The sequence below is a fragment of the Ornithodoros turicata genome, chromosome 7, assembly GCF_037126465.1.
Source record: "Ornithodoros turicata isolate Travis chromosome 7, ASM3712646v1, whole genome shotgun sequence".
Taxonomy (NCBI): domain Eukaryota; kingdom Metazoa; phylum Arthropoda; class Arachnida; order Ixodida; family Argasidae; genus Ornithodoros; species Ornithodoros turicata.
In genome coordinates, this window is record NC_088207.1 from 1,474,987 (window position 1) to 1,491,904 (window position 16,918).

General features: G+C 45.3%; 1 protein-coding gene across 1 annotated transcript in view; it reads right to left on the bottom strand.

Annotated features, from left to right (window-relative positions):
- LOC135400168 (uncharacterized) overlaps nt 1-16,918 on the bottom strand; it is a 62,752-nt gene that overhangs the window by 6,910 nt on the left and 38,924 nt on the right. The window contains exons 17-22 of the mRNA XM_064631901.1: nt 14,439-14,474; nt 8,021-8,050; nt 5,325-5,366; nt 4,241-4,273; nt 2,445-2,480; nt 680-715 (exon numbers count right to left, since the gene is read on the bottom strand). Coding sequence (XP_064487971.1) covers nt 680-715; nt 2,445-2,480; nt 4,241-4,273; nt 5,325-5,366; nt 8,021-8,050; nt 14,439-14,474 — 213 coding nt within the window. The remainder of the gene's footprint in view (nt 1-679; nt 716-2,444; nt 2,481-4,240; nt 4,274-5,324; nt 5,367-8,020; nt 8,051-14,438; nt 14,475-16,918) is intronic.

A 16,918-nucleotide genomic window follows, 5' to 3' on the forward strand; every position in this document is an offset into this window, starting at 1 on the left:
CGCAAAATACCGCACCTTCTATGCTAACATTTGCCTGGAGAAAGCCGTAGCATACCAATCACTACGGAAATCAGCACCATTCAAATGAACGACCTATAAACCAGGATCCGCGCGAACCTCTACCAGCTATACCACATCGCAAGCTTAGTTCAACATCGTGCCAGAACTGAGTTTTGCTGTGTCCAAGCTCCACTCTGGGTTCGACAAGCTTACTTTATTTTCTTTCATCATTAAAAGCTTACTTTAGTCATCAGGTGCAGTCATTCCTGCTGGAATGTATTTTGCGATGAAATAGGGAAGTCACTGAAAAGGTTAGCCAGCTGTAGGATTCGAAGCAACATCTCAGCCTCAGAACATCAATTGCCATCATGTATTTTGTGTCTGTTCGCGATGGTGTCTAGCCCAGCAAATGCAGTCTGACTTCAGTGTCAACTAAAATTTCAGCGTCAGTTTCATGTATCAGTTCTGTTCAGTTACTTCCCTTCAGTTCACGCAGTGAAATCGATGCTTTCGTGGCACCGCGAGAAGACAGGTTGGGACGCATTTTGTTAGAATTATGCTGGGTCGCAGAGTAGCAGAGTTCGGGAAGCACTGACGTACGGGACGTATAAGAACAGATCAGCAGACACCTTGACTTGTTCACTTTTAGTTGTACAATTATAAGGTATTCAGCACTCACCTCAAATATCATGCCTCCAAGATCCGACTGCCATTCCTAAGGTTGAATGGAAAGTAAAAATAAAAAAATTAACAACACGTGGGGTGGATTCTTGGACGTAAACGATGGAAACTAACAAGATGGCCATAAACAATTAATGTACAGCGTAAAAGAATTGTTGCAACCGGCGGACGCCATCCGCGATTACATCTGGCGCAGTACGTGTTCTGTACGTTTGCTGTCGATATCGAGGTGTTCGAGAACTCGTCTCCACTAAGAATTAATTTATTACTTATAATAAGTAATAAATAATTAAGTAAGTAAGTAATTTTTTTAGACCCGCGGAAATGTGGCAGGTGTAGCTGACATACAGAGCCTATCCTGTTGTTTCATAATATTACAAGCCCATTCAATGTTGTATCACTGTAGTTTGTTTTTGGGTTCATTTTTGCCATATTTCCAGAGGTCTCTCCGAAAACTCTGAAACCCGGAAGAAAATTTTGCTACAACATAAGTTATATTGTAGCAAACATTTTCTTTAAACGTACGGGAGCCGAGCACTCTTTCGGAGCAAAATGACAATAGCGCAAAAGTCGAGGACTGCATCACTGCACCTCTGCACCGTCCGCGTTAATTAACGCCCCTCGTGGCGGTCAAGCAAACTTCACGCAACCGGCATGAGCTCCCGACAGGCCGCACCAAAGAAGCAAGCAAAGGGCTGTGACTTCATAAGGTAACACTGGACCAGTCGGCAGCTTCAGTCAGCTGGAACATACACAAACTATCAAGATCAAGCTTACAATACCTAAAGGGTGATGTACACCTTTTATTCCAACTGGTCCTTATCAAACGCACAGAATATTGACAAATTGCCACTAAGAGTCGTTCTAACAATCGAGCATCGTTCTTTGACGGCAAATTGAATGTCATTCCCAGCGAATGACATTCGTTCCCAGTCACACAGTGAAACCAAATGGCAATACATGCGAATGATGTTCGACCAGAGAGGGTGAAGAGATGTGATGGTTCGATGTGAGGAAGCACAGTGCCACCTCCGGTGTCGAAGATGAGTTTTACCTTACGAAAACAAATAAAAAATAAATGTATCGGGTGACTCTATCGGAACTGCCCTTATCTTGGGTTGCATTTTCTGTTTCCTTTTAATCTTTCTCCAGCACGCAAGAGGCGATAGTGTGCTCTTTCACCCTCTCCCGTTGGGGGTGAAGGAAAGACGCGTCTCGGAAGATGCGCAATGAACAAATAAAGAAAAAATGTGTTCCTTCACCAATTTTTTTGCGGACGATCTATCGAACGGATTTTTGTTCTGAAAACTGCGCCGGTATCAGGTGACCAAAGGGACCAGATGTTCTCATTGGGATAACTTCGTATAGCTTTTATAGTTAAACCGTTAGTCATTGAAAGTTAATTAAGACTTTCTCTTACGAGTTTGCTAATGCATTTCTAAGGAGAGCCCTTAGTTAAGACTATTAAGTTGATTAAGACTTTCTCTTACGAGTTTGCTAATGCATTTCTAAGGAGAGCCTTTCATCATATGCTATATTGCAATTGATTTCGTCTCGGAAAAATTGAGATATACATTTAAAAGAAAATTGTTCGCATTTAGCTGGGACACCGTGTATATGTATGTAACTGTGAGAGCATAGCACTGGCACAGTGTGAGCGGGCAGATGTGCGCTGGTTCGTCGTGTGGAGAGCACTATGGGCACCACATCAAATAGCTTTCTGTGTGCTGCTGGCCAACTTGTGATGTAGGAATGTGTCTTACCTGCTGGTTTGAATGGGAGTAGTATGCCTCTCTTAGCTGTTACGGATGAAAAATTATATAAATCAATGTTATGCTGAAACACGCACGTTCTGTCGCGAGCTCTCCGAACGTATTCTTTCGTTTCTATGTAGAGGAACACCGCCTGCTCTACATTTCACATTGGACACTTTAAGGCCTGTTCCGACATATAGCGATTTCTTATGCAGCCCTAAAAAATAGCCCAATATTTTCCTCCCCATAGTGCTCCAAATCGCTAAAAATTACTGCTTGCAGGAGGTGAGCTCATGTCAACTTTTTCAGCGCTAGTATTAGCGTTGTATTCGTGTTGGCCAATGAGGAGGACCTTCAGCGATGACATCAGGGAGGCTAACGGCCACAGGCAAGGGAGGCCACATTCGTGAGGCCAACAACGGCAAGCCGGTTTACGCCACCACCACTACCATCAGGGAAGTCGTGGAGTTGCTTTGAAAAAGCGTAGTATCATGACGATCATTAACTTTAGAAAGATACATCTCCCGTGGAATATCCTCCACGCGCGCTGCACAGTTGCGCTACGCCGGGGGAAATCACACCCTCTATAGGCTTGTGGCTAGCGCGGCCGGCGGCATTCAACGCGCTAGGACGTCGTCCGCACAGAATAGAGCATGTTCTATTTTTCTCCGAAAGCGCTCGTGCAGTCGGAGTCGCGCTGCTGCAGTCACAGCGACTTTGCGCATGCGCAACGGTTGCAGGCCACTGCTGACGCGCGCGCGCGCGCGCTATAAACGCAAATTTACCGGATCGCTTTGCTTGGCGTGTCTGACTTCGGCTGTCGCTGACTGCGACGCCAAAAACGTTGGACTATATCTGCGCCTTTAGTTGACTTAGCGCGCTCTAACGTTAGGGTTTTCCTTTGTACACGCTACACATAAAGGCATCGCCACATTTAACCGCAACGCGGGGTGGCGTGCACTGTACTGACGTCAGCGCCGCCAGCATCCACGCTGAAATACTGGATCACTGAACACAAGCGTCTTCACTCAGGGTCGCCAGATTTTGGCTACTTTGCTACTCCTGGCTACCTCCAGACTGTCGTATCATCGAATTTTGAGCAATGGCGACTTGCTACACTCTGGTTACTTGTGTGGATACTTCTTCTGACTACATACAGGAAAGAGGAATTATGCCCAGTCCTATAGCCTAAGCTCAAACTAATAGAAAAAACTAAACCTGATACATTAATCCCATCGACACGTACCACATTCAAGTATCAAAATCACACAAGTATCAAATTCAACATTATAATGGATCACAGACGTTCATACAACAGCACGAGACATCACAACCTATTTGTCTGTCCCCATAAGGACCAAAACAGGAGATGCAATAACAGCACGGATAGCAGTACTGACGGTGCATAACACTCCGAAAGAGCGTTAACAAACTCTGTAACAGTGCTCAACACTCAACAACAGCAGGTTGTAATGAGTTTCACATTACGAGAGTTTCAGGAAAAGACCATGACCGATTGTGACTTTGTGACACAAAGGCATGGTCGGTCATTACTACTGCGAAAAAAAAAAAGAATAAAAATTACAGCAGTTACTGGCACAAAGTTTTTGCCAGTAACTGCAGTAATTTTTCTCTATGTTTTCGGTATCTGTCCTCAGCTTATAAAATGGTAGACAATCCAACACTGATTTCAGACCAGGCGTGATTTCCTATCTCCGTCTCGCCTTCGGTTTTTCCCAGACTAGGCAAAACCTTCGAGTACGACACTGTGCTCATGGCTGAAAACCGAATCGAAACGACTGTACCTTTGGTAGCAGCTTAACCATGGTCCAGTATATCTGAAAGACATGTTGTCGGTAACTATAATCGCGCTGTAAAGTCATCACAAATAGTGGACCACAAGAAGAACAAACGCGTTTTACTAAAGGGACAGTCGAAGACCCAAGCGACTCATACCAAAGATTTAAAAAATAAAATAGAAAGCTATGTCTGATGCTTTCTTTTTCATGGTCAGTTTCACCGTACAAAGTATTCCAATTTGATGCAATTCAGACAACTAGTTCTAAATGCACTTTGTTGTCCGCGCTCTGCCGCGATGCATTGTCAGTGATTTCGTGATCCACCGAGTCGAGACTAACCCTCGAATTCGTAGATGTGATATGATCTCTACTTGGCGTGCAGATACTTTGGAAGAGCGCCAGTGCACTTCAGAAACCCTGCTCGGCTTGTAGCGTTCTCACGCAGCGAGCTCGAGTTTACACGCGTGGTGAAAATATAAGGTCAGCGCTCTGGCTACCTTGATCCTGACTTGAATAACGCTGGAGTACGGCAGCTCTGGGAAGTCACGTGACACTCAGAATCTTGCCTTGGCTTAGCTTAGCTTTACGTAAGGTGATTCATCATCAATTTGTGTACACATATTGTAAGTCAACGCTAAGAAATGTCGTTTTTCACACAGCAATGCAAATTTTAGGCGCTAACTTGAGCGAGAATGTCCCTCCCAGTCGTAATTAAAGTTTGCAGGCTACGGCTTGACGAAGTAAGCCAAGCGCGAGGGTTCATGAAAGACAAAAAAAAAACGTTTTGAGCGATGACAAGTCTTGGCGCAGACTTGCACGAGTCAAGACGAGGCTTCAAGTGAAGTCATATCTACGAATTCGGGGGTAAACATGCTGGTGATACTGTTTCCGATATCTCGAGACTCGTGTATCGTCTATATCGCGATCGTGCACCCTTGCGATGTCCGTTAAGGTGGGTAGCTGATGCTTACGTCACCGTGCAGCCGAAACAACCCGTAAACATGCAGTTCGTGTCTGTTTATTATCTAAAAATACGTCTGTTTTGGCAGGACGTTTGAGTTGCAAACATCATAATGGCTTGTGTACGTACGTTCTGCCTACTGCTGGGTGCCTGAACAAGGTAGCCAGTCAGCTATAACGGGAAACATGTGGTGTAATCAACGAAGGGTGAGGGAGAGCAAAACACACGGGGGTAAACAGTTAATGGTGACATCATCCATACCAATGGAGGAATTCATAGCATGATTACAACGTGATATGCAACTTCAAATGAACGCTCGCATCCGGAAACACATTTATGAAACACATGCTACTATGGTCGGCACCGGCTTATGGAAATGTTTTGCCCTAAAAGTGCTTACATATTAAATGAACGAATTTTAAAGATCAATGCTGCTTCTTCCGCTACAGTGCGCTGAGGTGTCAGATGCGAGCGTCAGACGCCCCCACTGCTGCGGCGACACTGCAACACCACCTAGATAGAACAACGCCTCTCCATGCTTCCCTCTTCCGCGCCGTGACTTCACGCAATCCCGCCCAACTTCTGCTGCCGCGAGATTTTACATTGCTGGACTCTAAAAATAGAACTTTACCGCATAGCACGTTCTGCGCCAACCATTGCCACGAATGATAGGGTTACCCCTTTGAATTCGAAGAGAAATGGGGGCGTACGCTTTTTTGTGGCAATTTTCCTGTATCCAAATTGACATAAAAAGGCGTACGCCTCCCTCTCTACTCCAACGAGAAGCGATAACCGTATCATTCCTGGCAATGGTTGGCGCAGAGCGTGCTATGTGGTGAAGTTCAGTTTTTAGAGTGTATACTCTAAAAGCAGAACTTCACCGCATTGTAACGGGACCCGATACTTCATTCCGCGCTTCACCAACTCCCCACCTATCATCCTGAAATAAAGTTGTTGTTGTTGCTTCGGGTGCCAGACCAATTGTGACACGAGTCTGAAACGGAGAAATTTTAAGCTTCCTGAAGCCTGAAGAACACAAGCAATCATAAAAGTGCCAACTGTGTCAAACCACCTTTACATTATACTTGCGAGCTATCTCCATCAAATAGTCTTACTACCCATGCACATAACGAATAACTACTTGTTGTTCCAGCCTCAAAATATCAGTTCTCTAATGAATAACTACTTCTCTGCTATTTTTCTCCCTTTCCCTTGTGCGCATTCTTCAGCATTCTCTGGCAGGCAGGATGTCTTCCAATCTGAGCGGCAAAACTATTATTAGTTTCATGAGGACTGGACTTGGTTAGGGCTGACTTCACGTCGTCTGTTGCAATGTATATTCTGATTGTCTTAGAGATGCTAGAGTAGAAGGGCATGAGTAGTTTCTGGCATCTCCGTTGGTAAGTCCAGCAAAGATGCTCGCCTTTTCTGAAGTGAAAAAATTTTTCACTACGTAGACGACATTCTAGTAATCAGACCAGAGATAGACAGCAGCTGTTCGGATCAAGTGGCTACTTTCTATGAGCGAGCAGCCCCGGGACTTAGTTTCACAATAGAAAACATAACCAATGACAAATTCCGAATCTTGGACTTGGGATTAATCAGAAAAGGCCAAAATCTACGCTGGAGGCACCGACAGAGGGGCCGGAAACCTAACATGCTATTCTACTCTAACATCTCTAAGACCATCAAAATAGGGATTGCAAGAAACGCCGTGAAATCAGTTTTATCCAAATGTTCTCCTCATGCGACTAATAATAGTTTTGCTGCTGAGGTCGGAAGACTAGTAAACGCTGAGCACAATGAAGATTTTCTGGTCAATCTTTGCCACGGAGTCCGGAAAAATGCGCACAAGGCAAATGGGGGAAAACAAAGAGTGGAAGACGAGAAGAGGAGATATACGACGTCGTTGCTGTCCAAAGCGACACCATGCACCCACGTGGTCCCAAGGAGTGTGCGCTCCCGATCGTCCACAATTGACTGAGAGGCCTGGACGTTGTTGACGTAAGCTCGCTTCGAAGGGATGTGTCTGTCGGTCACGCCCCTATTTTTGCGTGGTAAGTGCGACGCCGGTGCACTGAATACGGTTAAAAGTCGATGTGTGTATTATATGAGGGATCATGAGAAACGTTTCATCGGCGTGACATCTCTTCAAGTTTCAAGAACAGTGGTATTCTGATCGCTTTCCAAGGTGATGCACTTCATTTTGTTTAGTGTTGTGTGCTTGCATATCAGCCAAGGCAACACCAATAAATAATACAAAGCACAAATAAACACCCACTTTTCTAGTTTCCATTTCATTTTGCCTCCAGAAGTTCAATGAAATCGGGATAGCGTGCTAGAGCTTCCTACTCGACCGATTCGCGAGCTGCATGGGTTGTCACGCAAGCCTGACAAAATTGACAAATATATAGGCTCTCGTCAGCTGCTCCCCCATTCATTAAAATGCTACTGTGACAACAACTGAGTTCCTTATCTGAAATTCCTGTTGAACTGAAGCGCGATACCCTCCCAGTCACAAATATATGTGCAGCAATGGGTTCCGCAGGTAAAAGTATACGGAATACGCTAATGATATAAACGTACTGCAATGTGTCCCTGATCGTACTGAGTGGAACTGCTGGAGGTATATTCTCCTTGTTCTGTGCGTTACAATTGTCAGTTGGAAGTTACGGTACTGATAGAGCACAACTATATTACTCTAGCTCTGTCCGATAGGTTATTTCTTTTCCGCCACACAGTGCGCATCTCGCAAACCTAGAAAGTGGGTAGTTTTCCGTGTCGTCTCATCTCAACTACGGCTACCGGACTACAAGTTGTCTTACCTCAGCCAGAGCTGCCTGGTATGTGTAGTCCTGAAAAACAACAGGAAAAGTAAACACGTCAGACGGTATACGAACCCTCGTGAGACTCATTTTCCCTCCCGCGGGCATCTTTTATGAGCAGTTCCTTTATTTGCTTTTTTTACGTATCTGTTATTCATTGACCGTTCACGTTTAGGGTACTCAGCACTGCTAACGCCGAAAAGAATGTCCCTTGGCAACCATCACAACAAAATTGTTCTCTCTCGTGATACGTCATACGTACTGGTCATACACCGTTTCTTGTCAAATTCAATTTGCATAAAGTGTCACTGAAAGACTGAAATAATTGCAGTCGTCGAAAAACCCATACAGTGGCGAGAGTCGAACCCCACACCTCTCGATTGCTGGTCCCGAATGGTTGAAAACCATTACGCTACGTGGAAAACAACTTCCCTACCAAGGGAGATATGACAAAAACACACACACACAAAAAAAAACAGACTAAGGCGACGACGAAAAACTGACACACACAGACAAAGTCTCAAATACAGCTAGAGCTTATTTGCAGAAGGATACAACTTCTAAAGAGCCCTCAAGAAGGTTAAGACGGAGGGGACGATAGTCTCATCAAAGGGCCGAAGGTCGTGCCGACGGCTTACTGACGCAGTTCCTACACGGACGGATTGAAAAGACTTCTCTCAAAAGCCGCCTGGTGTGATCATTACCAACAGCCTTTACAACAGTGTCTTGCCACGTAGGAACACGAGCCGTTACAACATAACGATGCTTTGCAATATCACAGGGATGAACGATATACTTTTTCAACGCATGTTCCTTGAAACGATCGTTTACGCACCTCTTGGTTTGACCTGTGTAACAGAAGCCGCATGCTTGCAAAATTTCATAGATGACATTTGACTGAGATTGGACATAGGTCTTATGGTTTTTATAGGTTGCTTGAGTCTTTTCAGAAGGTGTAACATCATATAAGCGAAAATAATTTTTAAGAACAACAGTGACATTGAACATACGTGTTACAGACAGTAAAGTGACCATCTCCATAATCGCGTCGCCCCTGACGGCAAAGTGTCGAACGTCGTATCTTTCGTCACAATAGACGACCGGACCCCCTACGTGATCGATTACGACTTGCCGCCATGCCAAGGTAGTGGTGGTTGTGATGGTGAAAGCGCTTCTCCGCCTCACAGAGGTGGGCAACGTCACGACTGACGCCCTGGGGGAATGTGCGTCCTGGGCCAACTTCGTCCTGGGCCGACATATGTCTGAAAGCGTCTGAGGAAAACCCAGGAAAAGCCCTAGACAGCACAGCCGGCACCGGGATTGCTGGTGGCACTGTCAGCTTTATCAGCCTATCAGCCTACGCATTTTTCCCGCTTCTTGCCTACCACAGCAAAATATAACCTCGAACCGGTCTCGTCATGACATCACATGTTTGTGAACAGAGGGTCGTCTATAACCATGGGGACGCTATTCGGCCTGGCATGTTCCGTGGGAAATTAGCAAGAGACCGTTGTAAAAAGAATACGGAAAGAGTGAAAGCGAATTCTACTCATTGCGAGTACAAAGCGTCGACAAGTCACGGCCTGAGACGTGTCCCCCAGCGAACATGGCAGTCGCCTGCAAGTGGCTGCGCATGCGCATACGCTTACACGGGAAGGTCCATTGTCTGACTCAATATGAAAATAAGGTACTACAACAGAAGAAGAGGAATACGTGGCAGAAATGTGTCTCCTCGTATCTACAAAATTACTTAGGAGAGTTAAAAGTCAGTGATGTATTAGCAATTCGAAACTCTACCCCGATCATAGAATTTTCGTCTGAAGGATGTGAAGACATGCCGTTCATCGTATGAGTCGATGTTGGTGATTTAGATTACTCGATGCCCCATAAGGCACTGTTTGAGGCAGTGAGGGAGCGCATACAACTAAATGACAAGGTCAAGTTGCAGAACCTGCATGGTGTATCTGTAGAGAACTCCTTAGACATTTTGCAGATATATTTAATCCCTACCTACATCAGAGACGACGAAGACGTGTTTGTTCAAACAAGAGGAATATGCAGAGGGTCGTGCATGGCACCTATTCTGAGCGATATTTTTCTACCATCTGTAGACCGTCAACTGTGCACTGCTTTAGTGCTCCTTGGTGATGTCCACGCGTTTAGATATGTTGATGCTTATCTGGTGTGTTGCAGAAATTGTTCCAATCCTCTTCCACTGGAAGGCGAACATATTCTTCAAATGTCTCACAACCATGCGTGTGTAGGGGTCTCACCTTTACGAGTGAGGCCTCGGAGGGCGGATGTTTGCAGTACACCCGACAACACCTAGAATACCAGCACGTGTGCTGGCAGTATGAACCCCGAAATAAAAAGGGTTGTTCCCTTACCTATCAACCCATTCGAAAAATTCGCTCCAAAAGCAGGCGGTGTTACGCTCTTGGCTGTACAAACACGTAGGACGCTAGCCAGAAACAGCATTCCACGAACCGATCCCAGACTTCACCGCGACCTACAGTCCCCATCATTCCCGCCATCACTTCCATCACACCCCATCACTCCCGGACGCCAAGGTCTCTCTGGCGCCCCCTGATTGGCCTCGTCCCCGCCAAGGGGCGCTTTCTGATTGGCGTTCTCCAAGTGACGCCTATAGAGAGGGAATTACGGAATGCTCTCAACATGCGTCGTCTGCTGTTGCCATGCGTAATATCCAATTCCACAGAAACAACTCCACTAACTCGCCCGGGATTTTCGGGCTGATTATCAATGGTGAACGAGGAGTAAAATGGGACTGTAGTTTTGCAATCGACCTCGGCGGATGCGATAGCCCCCCTTTAAGCATGAGACCATGTCAGCAATGCACAAATGACATGAAGATTCGCGCTATAGCATTAGAACAGAGAGAGACGGAGAGCGATTAGAACGGATTAGAGTCTCCGTGGAACGTACTTCTGAGCTAACCTCCGGGGACCTTTTTGCTGAGTGACCTTTTTCCTAGTGACGTAATCCCCGGAGGCATTTTTCCGGGGAGCTTTTCTCTAGACATAAAAGATTTTTACTATTATGTGAATCCATGCTTCTGGCCGGGGTGAGGATCTATTTGGCAGATCACATCGCTCGTTTCCAATCGCCAGCGGGCATCTCTGTTACCGGCTTTTTGCCCATACTTGAGCAGTATCTAAAATCAACAGCTATATACATTAACGGTCAGTTGTTCGCTCAAAAGACGGGTGTTTGTACTTGATCCGCCATAGCTCCTGTCATTACTGAAATCTACTTGAACACTGATTGTGTCTTTTTGTCGTTTGATGAAGATGTTATGAGTGAAAATGAGCGCGGGTGTCGGTATACCCGCGGATATCCGCGCAATTTTGTTCTTCGCGGGTAGACATTTCCGTGTCATCTCGGGTTGCCAGTAAGGCGCGGGTATAGCCCGCTCTGTCTCCGATGTTTACGCGGGTCTACCCGCAATAACCAGCAGGCGCAAAGCCATCCCCTCGGCTTTCTGTGCACGACCCGAGTCATTGTGGATATTTAGCACAAAGTACTTTCCAAAACCGATACCAAGACCTTCCGTGGTGTGACAGCTTTCTAATTCACTGGCACCGCGTTTTATGCTTACTCTTTGACTATGTTTGTACGGCTCGTACGGTTGGCGTTAGTAAGCTGGCAGCCATGTCAGCACTCGCAAGAGCGTCTGGCGCCTTGGAAAAGTGGCTCGTAATTCCCGACATTCCCACCAGCAATGGGGTAGAGTATCGCCTCTGGCAATGAACCTGCCCACTCTCCATCTCGAAATAAAGTTGTTGTTGTTGTTGGCTCGTAACGGACAGTATCCCCAGCATTGATAAATCATTTCGTGCTGTGACGATCATGCATGTGGCAAAACTAAAACTTGCGTACGCATAAGCTGCGGGTATGCGGGTACGCACCAGGATGTGCGGGTGCAGATTGTACCAGTAACATTGCTGTGGGTGCGGGCGGTGCGCCCGCGGGTACGAGCTTCATACCCGTACTCATCTCTAGTTATAAGTGAGCGTAAAGGGGTAATCATGTATTCCTCGCCAGAACTTGTCTTTACTGTCGAGCATCCAGAAAATGGGGTTTTGCAATTTCTTCGTCTTAAACTTCTGTTTATGGTGGAATTACGGAAAAGTTACGGTGCTTCTGCGGGTGCTATGTAAAACTGAACCTGACACCTATCTTGTCAGCAATGAGTCGCCACTCTAAAATAGTAAAAACGGGTGTTGTAGGTGGTCGACTCCTAAATGTCTTTAAAAAAAGTCCTGTACGCACTCTCTTCAATCATACGTCAGCTACGCCGTCTGGTTGGAGCTGAAGCTACCCAGAGTTTTTGTTGTCACGTTGGGAAATTGTGAGCTTCCTCACGGCCCCTCATTGACTGGTTCTGCTGGCACTTGTGTTGTAGTGCCTTATTTTCACATTGTATCACACAATTTGCTGTCTCTAGCACGTGTCTCTCAATGCTACTGTTGTTTTTAAGAATAATTTTGGTTAGACTACCTTACCATTTCGGTTAGATTACCTTTGGAAACACTCAGGCAACCTATAAAAACCGTATGGCCTTCTATGTCGAATGCCAGTCAAATGTAACCTATGCAATTCCGCTATCATGCGACCTCTCTTACATTTACATATAAGTCAAACCAAGAGGTTCCTGTACGATTGTTTAACAGAACTTGCGTTGAAAGTAGAAACAACGTCTTTCAGTATATGCTCCGGCCATTTCGGCAACAGAGGCTATTGTGAATGTTCTGGTTTCCCTTCAAATCAGCGTACGCGGTGGAGGGGGCAAAAAGAGAGACTGCTCTTATTTTTAGGGCGAGAGCAGCCTAATCATAAACACCTTTATCCTATGTTTGGTAAGTATGTACTTTCCATTCATATCACCGTGGCATCGTCACTGCGGATGTATCAAGTAAAAGTAAGTGCACATTATATTAAATTTTAACAGTCAGAACAACGTACGGTTCATAAACGTCCCACATTTGTCCCAATATCTTGAAGTGACATCGCAGGGATATACCTGCGACGTTCAAAACAATGCCCATATCCTGCTCTCCTAGATGTCACATGGATAGCAATGGGATATTCAGGCTGATCCCACCACGGATATCCTATTGTCTAAGATAGGACATCCTGCAGACGTTTGTCAGGACATCTGTTGTCTGTTGGGATACAGATCGAACTTCAGAAATTTTAAACCGTCTTGTATGTCGTAAAGGCTGTTTTCTTATGTGGCAAGATACTGTTGTAAGGGTTGTTGATAATGACCAGACCAGGCTGCTTTTGAAAGAAACCATCCGAATCCGCTCGTGCGGGAACTGTGTCAGTAAGCAATAGCTGACCTACTATCCCCTCCGCCTTAACCTTGTTGCAGACTCTCTAGAGGTTCTTTCGTCATGTATTCTAGTCACCAGCTCACTTCGTTCTTAAGTCGTTCTTTCAGTATACCAAGGGACCTCATTCAAGGAACAGGACATGCACATACTCTCTTCACATCTTCTCCTGTACTGGTTTCTTGTATGTACATAATCATACCTATACGGAGAGGACGAGATAAGGGCATCTCGTCCACATGGTGGAAAGTAACTATTCTGAGGTTGCAACACAGGCGTGTCACATCACACATGAGTGTGATGTGATATGAGTGCAAGCTCCCATTTGCCTTTTGGCTTTCATGACTTTGCTTTTCTGCACCGTCGTTTATAATGTGAATTGAAACATTTAATGCGATGGGAGGCTCACACTGTAGCTATACAGCATAGGAGAGTAGACCTCCCGAATAGGCTGGACTCGAAAGCAGCTCTTCCTCGACGTGGCCTTCCGTTTATTGCCCCTGGGTCATTATTAGAAAAATTCAAACCAACCTATTGATCGAGTACCGCGGAGTGGTGCTCGACCATTCTCAATTGCATTTCCTTCTCTGTGTAATTAAGAGTATCTTACAGGATATGGCTCAAACGGGTTCTGGAACAGCAGTCACCACAAATTCTTATATCGTTATGCTCACTTATTTTTCAATATATGTTTGTCAAGTCCCGGTGAAACTCATAACTTTTCCTCCTCTGTCATGTTTACAAAAAAAAAAAAAAGGAAAGCAAAATTCGGTGCTGTCAGGTGCTTCGTTACATCATGTCGATCCGCTGGCAATGAAAGTCCCCACTCATTACCATTTAAATAATGTTGTTCTTGGGACAACTAACCAGGCAACCAACCAACGATGTGGAACACTTTGTTGCGAGAGATACCCACAAGAAACGAATGTAACGTTATGAAGAGGTTCATATTGCTTTTCAAGCGGTTTCTGACCCTTCGTCGCGATATTTTGCAGGTCACATCTATAGAAATGCCAATGGCCTCGTTTTCGGTAAGGTCAGTAACTTCCTACTGCACTTACCTTTTCCGCCACGCTCCTGATAACACCATTGAGCATCTTGAAAAAATAGAGTAAGAGCTATGTTAGTGTGCGCGACCAAGTTTGAAAGAGGTTGACTCCCGAGTGATTTCTAAAGCATAGTCTAATACCCTAGTCAGACGGCAAACCTAAGTCCTTTAGCGGAAAGGCCGTTACTTCACCTGTAGTCCAATCATCATTTAGAATGACATCGTTCTGTGCCCTGATTTGTTGAAAATGGGAGAACGCCTTTTGCTCCAGCAGCCCACATGAACATATTCATGCTTATCTACCCCCTTGCGCGTCTTTGGCGATATCATTTCGGTCCGAATCGAATTTCGCGATTATTTCTGACGTGAAAGAACCATATCTGTGTTGAGGAATATCACTGGTTCCGGATTTCAGAGGGCGACGCGCACCGCAGGCTGGCTGTGTCTGCGTAGTAGGTGTGTAGTGTCGCAGGGTGCGTCTGTGCCGTCCCTAACTGTGGTGTGCTTGGGCCATTTCACATTGTTTACCGGTGAGACTCATGCTACTGTTGCATTCTACGTACAGAGTGTTTTCGTTGAAGCGTTACAAATTTTCTAATAAAAAACGTTGAGAGTAGCACAGGCACATCGTTTTTGCACGTAAGTGCATAGCGAATTTCAGAAATGGATGTCTCAACGTATCAGTGGGGGGCAGTATCGCTGATACGTGTATCTTCGATACAATCTTTCGATACATTTTGTGTATCGGTATTAGGTATCGCGTGCCAAAAATGAGAGTATCGGAGTATCGGTATCGAAAATACATTTTTAGGGTACCGTGTATTTTAACGATACTCGATACTAAAAAAAGACGCAAATATTGAGGCTGTTTTGAGACTTAGGGTCGGCGGGTCTCACTCAGGCGGTAGTACAAACCAGGCCGCAGTGGCGTAGACATGTCGACCATACATTCGTTCGAAGCTTACGTCCGCGCGCGCGCTCCATCGTCAAGGTCGCCCGGAGAGGAGGCCCTGGGCCCTGCCCTGTGACGCGCTCGTGGGCGCGCGGGGCTTCTAGTTGGTTCCAGAAGAATCTCTTCCGTCTCTTTCTACGGCGGGCGCGCCGAAAACGCCTTACACAGGACCAACCTCACGGCTTCTGGAACTGCGCTGCCCGATGTCCCCCTCCTCAGTGCGCAAGAGCACGTCCACTTGACTTGAAGTGTGGATTCCGCGTCTGCCATGCGGAAAGAATAACCGCCGGCTTAGCTTGAGCACTGTAACCCGTTCTACAGCTCACAGTTCACAACGGCCAACTAAGAAAATCAAGTCAGAGGCAAAGTCAGAGGCTACCGGGTAAGTACTGCAGTACCAAACGATAAAAGCAGCAGAAAAAAAAGTTTCAGGTTTATTCGTATGTATAGTCAAGTGCTCACAGACCGGTACGCACGAAGAACATTGACTTAAAGAATTATGTTTTGCTAGGCTGCTTATTGATGCGATCGTTTCAACGTACCCATGGCTTCAGTATAAAGTTCTAACAAGACTAGCTGCTTAGACAGTGCAGCTTCATTAAATCCGTGCGGTCGGATAGGTTCAAACCCTGTCAGAAAAAGTGCGCTATAAAAATACACTAAAGGCTCTAGAAAAAAACGAATAAATGTTTTTACTTCCCTAATCATATTACCAGCTTTTGTTATTTCAGTGATGTAAACTTCGCGAATCATAACACCAGCTTGATTATATTGTGATTTCAGTAATATAAACTTCGCTAATCATAACACCAGCTGTATTATATTCGGGATTTCAGTTATGTATCGAAGTAACGACGATACAGTACCGAGTATCTGTATCGAAAATCAATTTCGGTTCTGTATCTTGTATCGGTATCCGAAATAAAATTTTTGAGGGTATCGAGTATCGGCATCGAAGATACTTTTTGAAGTATCTTGCCCAGCCCTGCAACGTACGTGCTGATTTCAGGATGTCGAAAAATATAGTAGCTTTCAGCGTGGATTGTCTTGCATTCTGCTGCCTCATTTTCCCCCAGAATTACTGAGCTAAATGAATTGTAGTAATTGTTTATCTAGTAGTTACACCCTGTTCGAGAGGATGTCCACCTCGCCGTACAACTGAAATGCAGGAACAACATTTATGCTCCTCTCATAGCTTTTGTTTAAAAAATATGTTGTGAATTAAGAAACCCGTATACAGGGTCTCCCAGAAAGCGTGTTCATAAATTATATTGAGGAGACTACGCCACCTAGAATCACGAGGTCAACGACATTTGTTCTTAAAGTATTATTGCCAGCGCCCGATGTGAATATAATCTAACTTAATTATACGTCAGTTCTTACGAACTGGGCTCGGAAATTTGCTAAGGTCGCTTTCTTACCCCATCGATATTAAGCGCGTGCCGAATTTACCCAAGTTCACGGTAATTGGCACGGATATTGAGGAATAGCCGAACATACTTGCGTTACGGAGTGCCCTATAGCCTAGCGTTCGACAACTG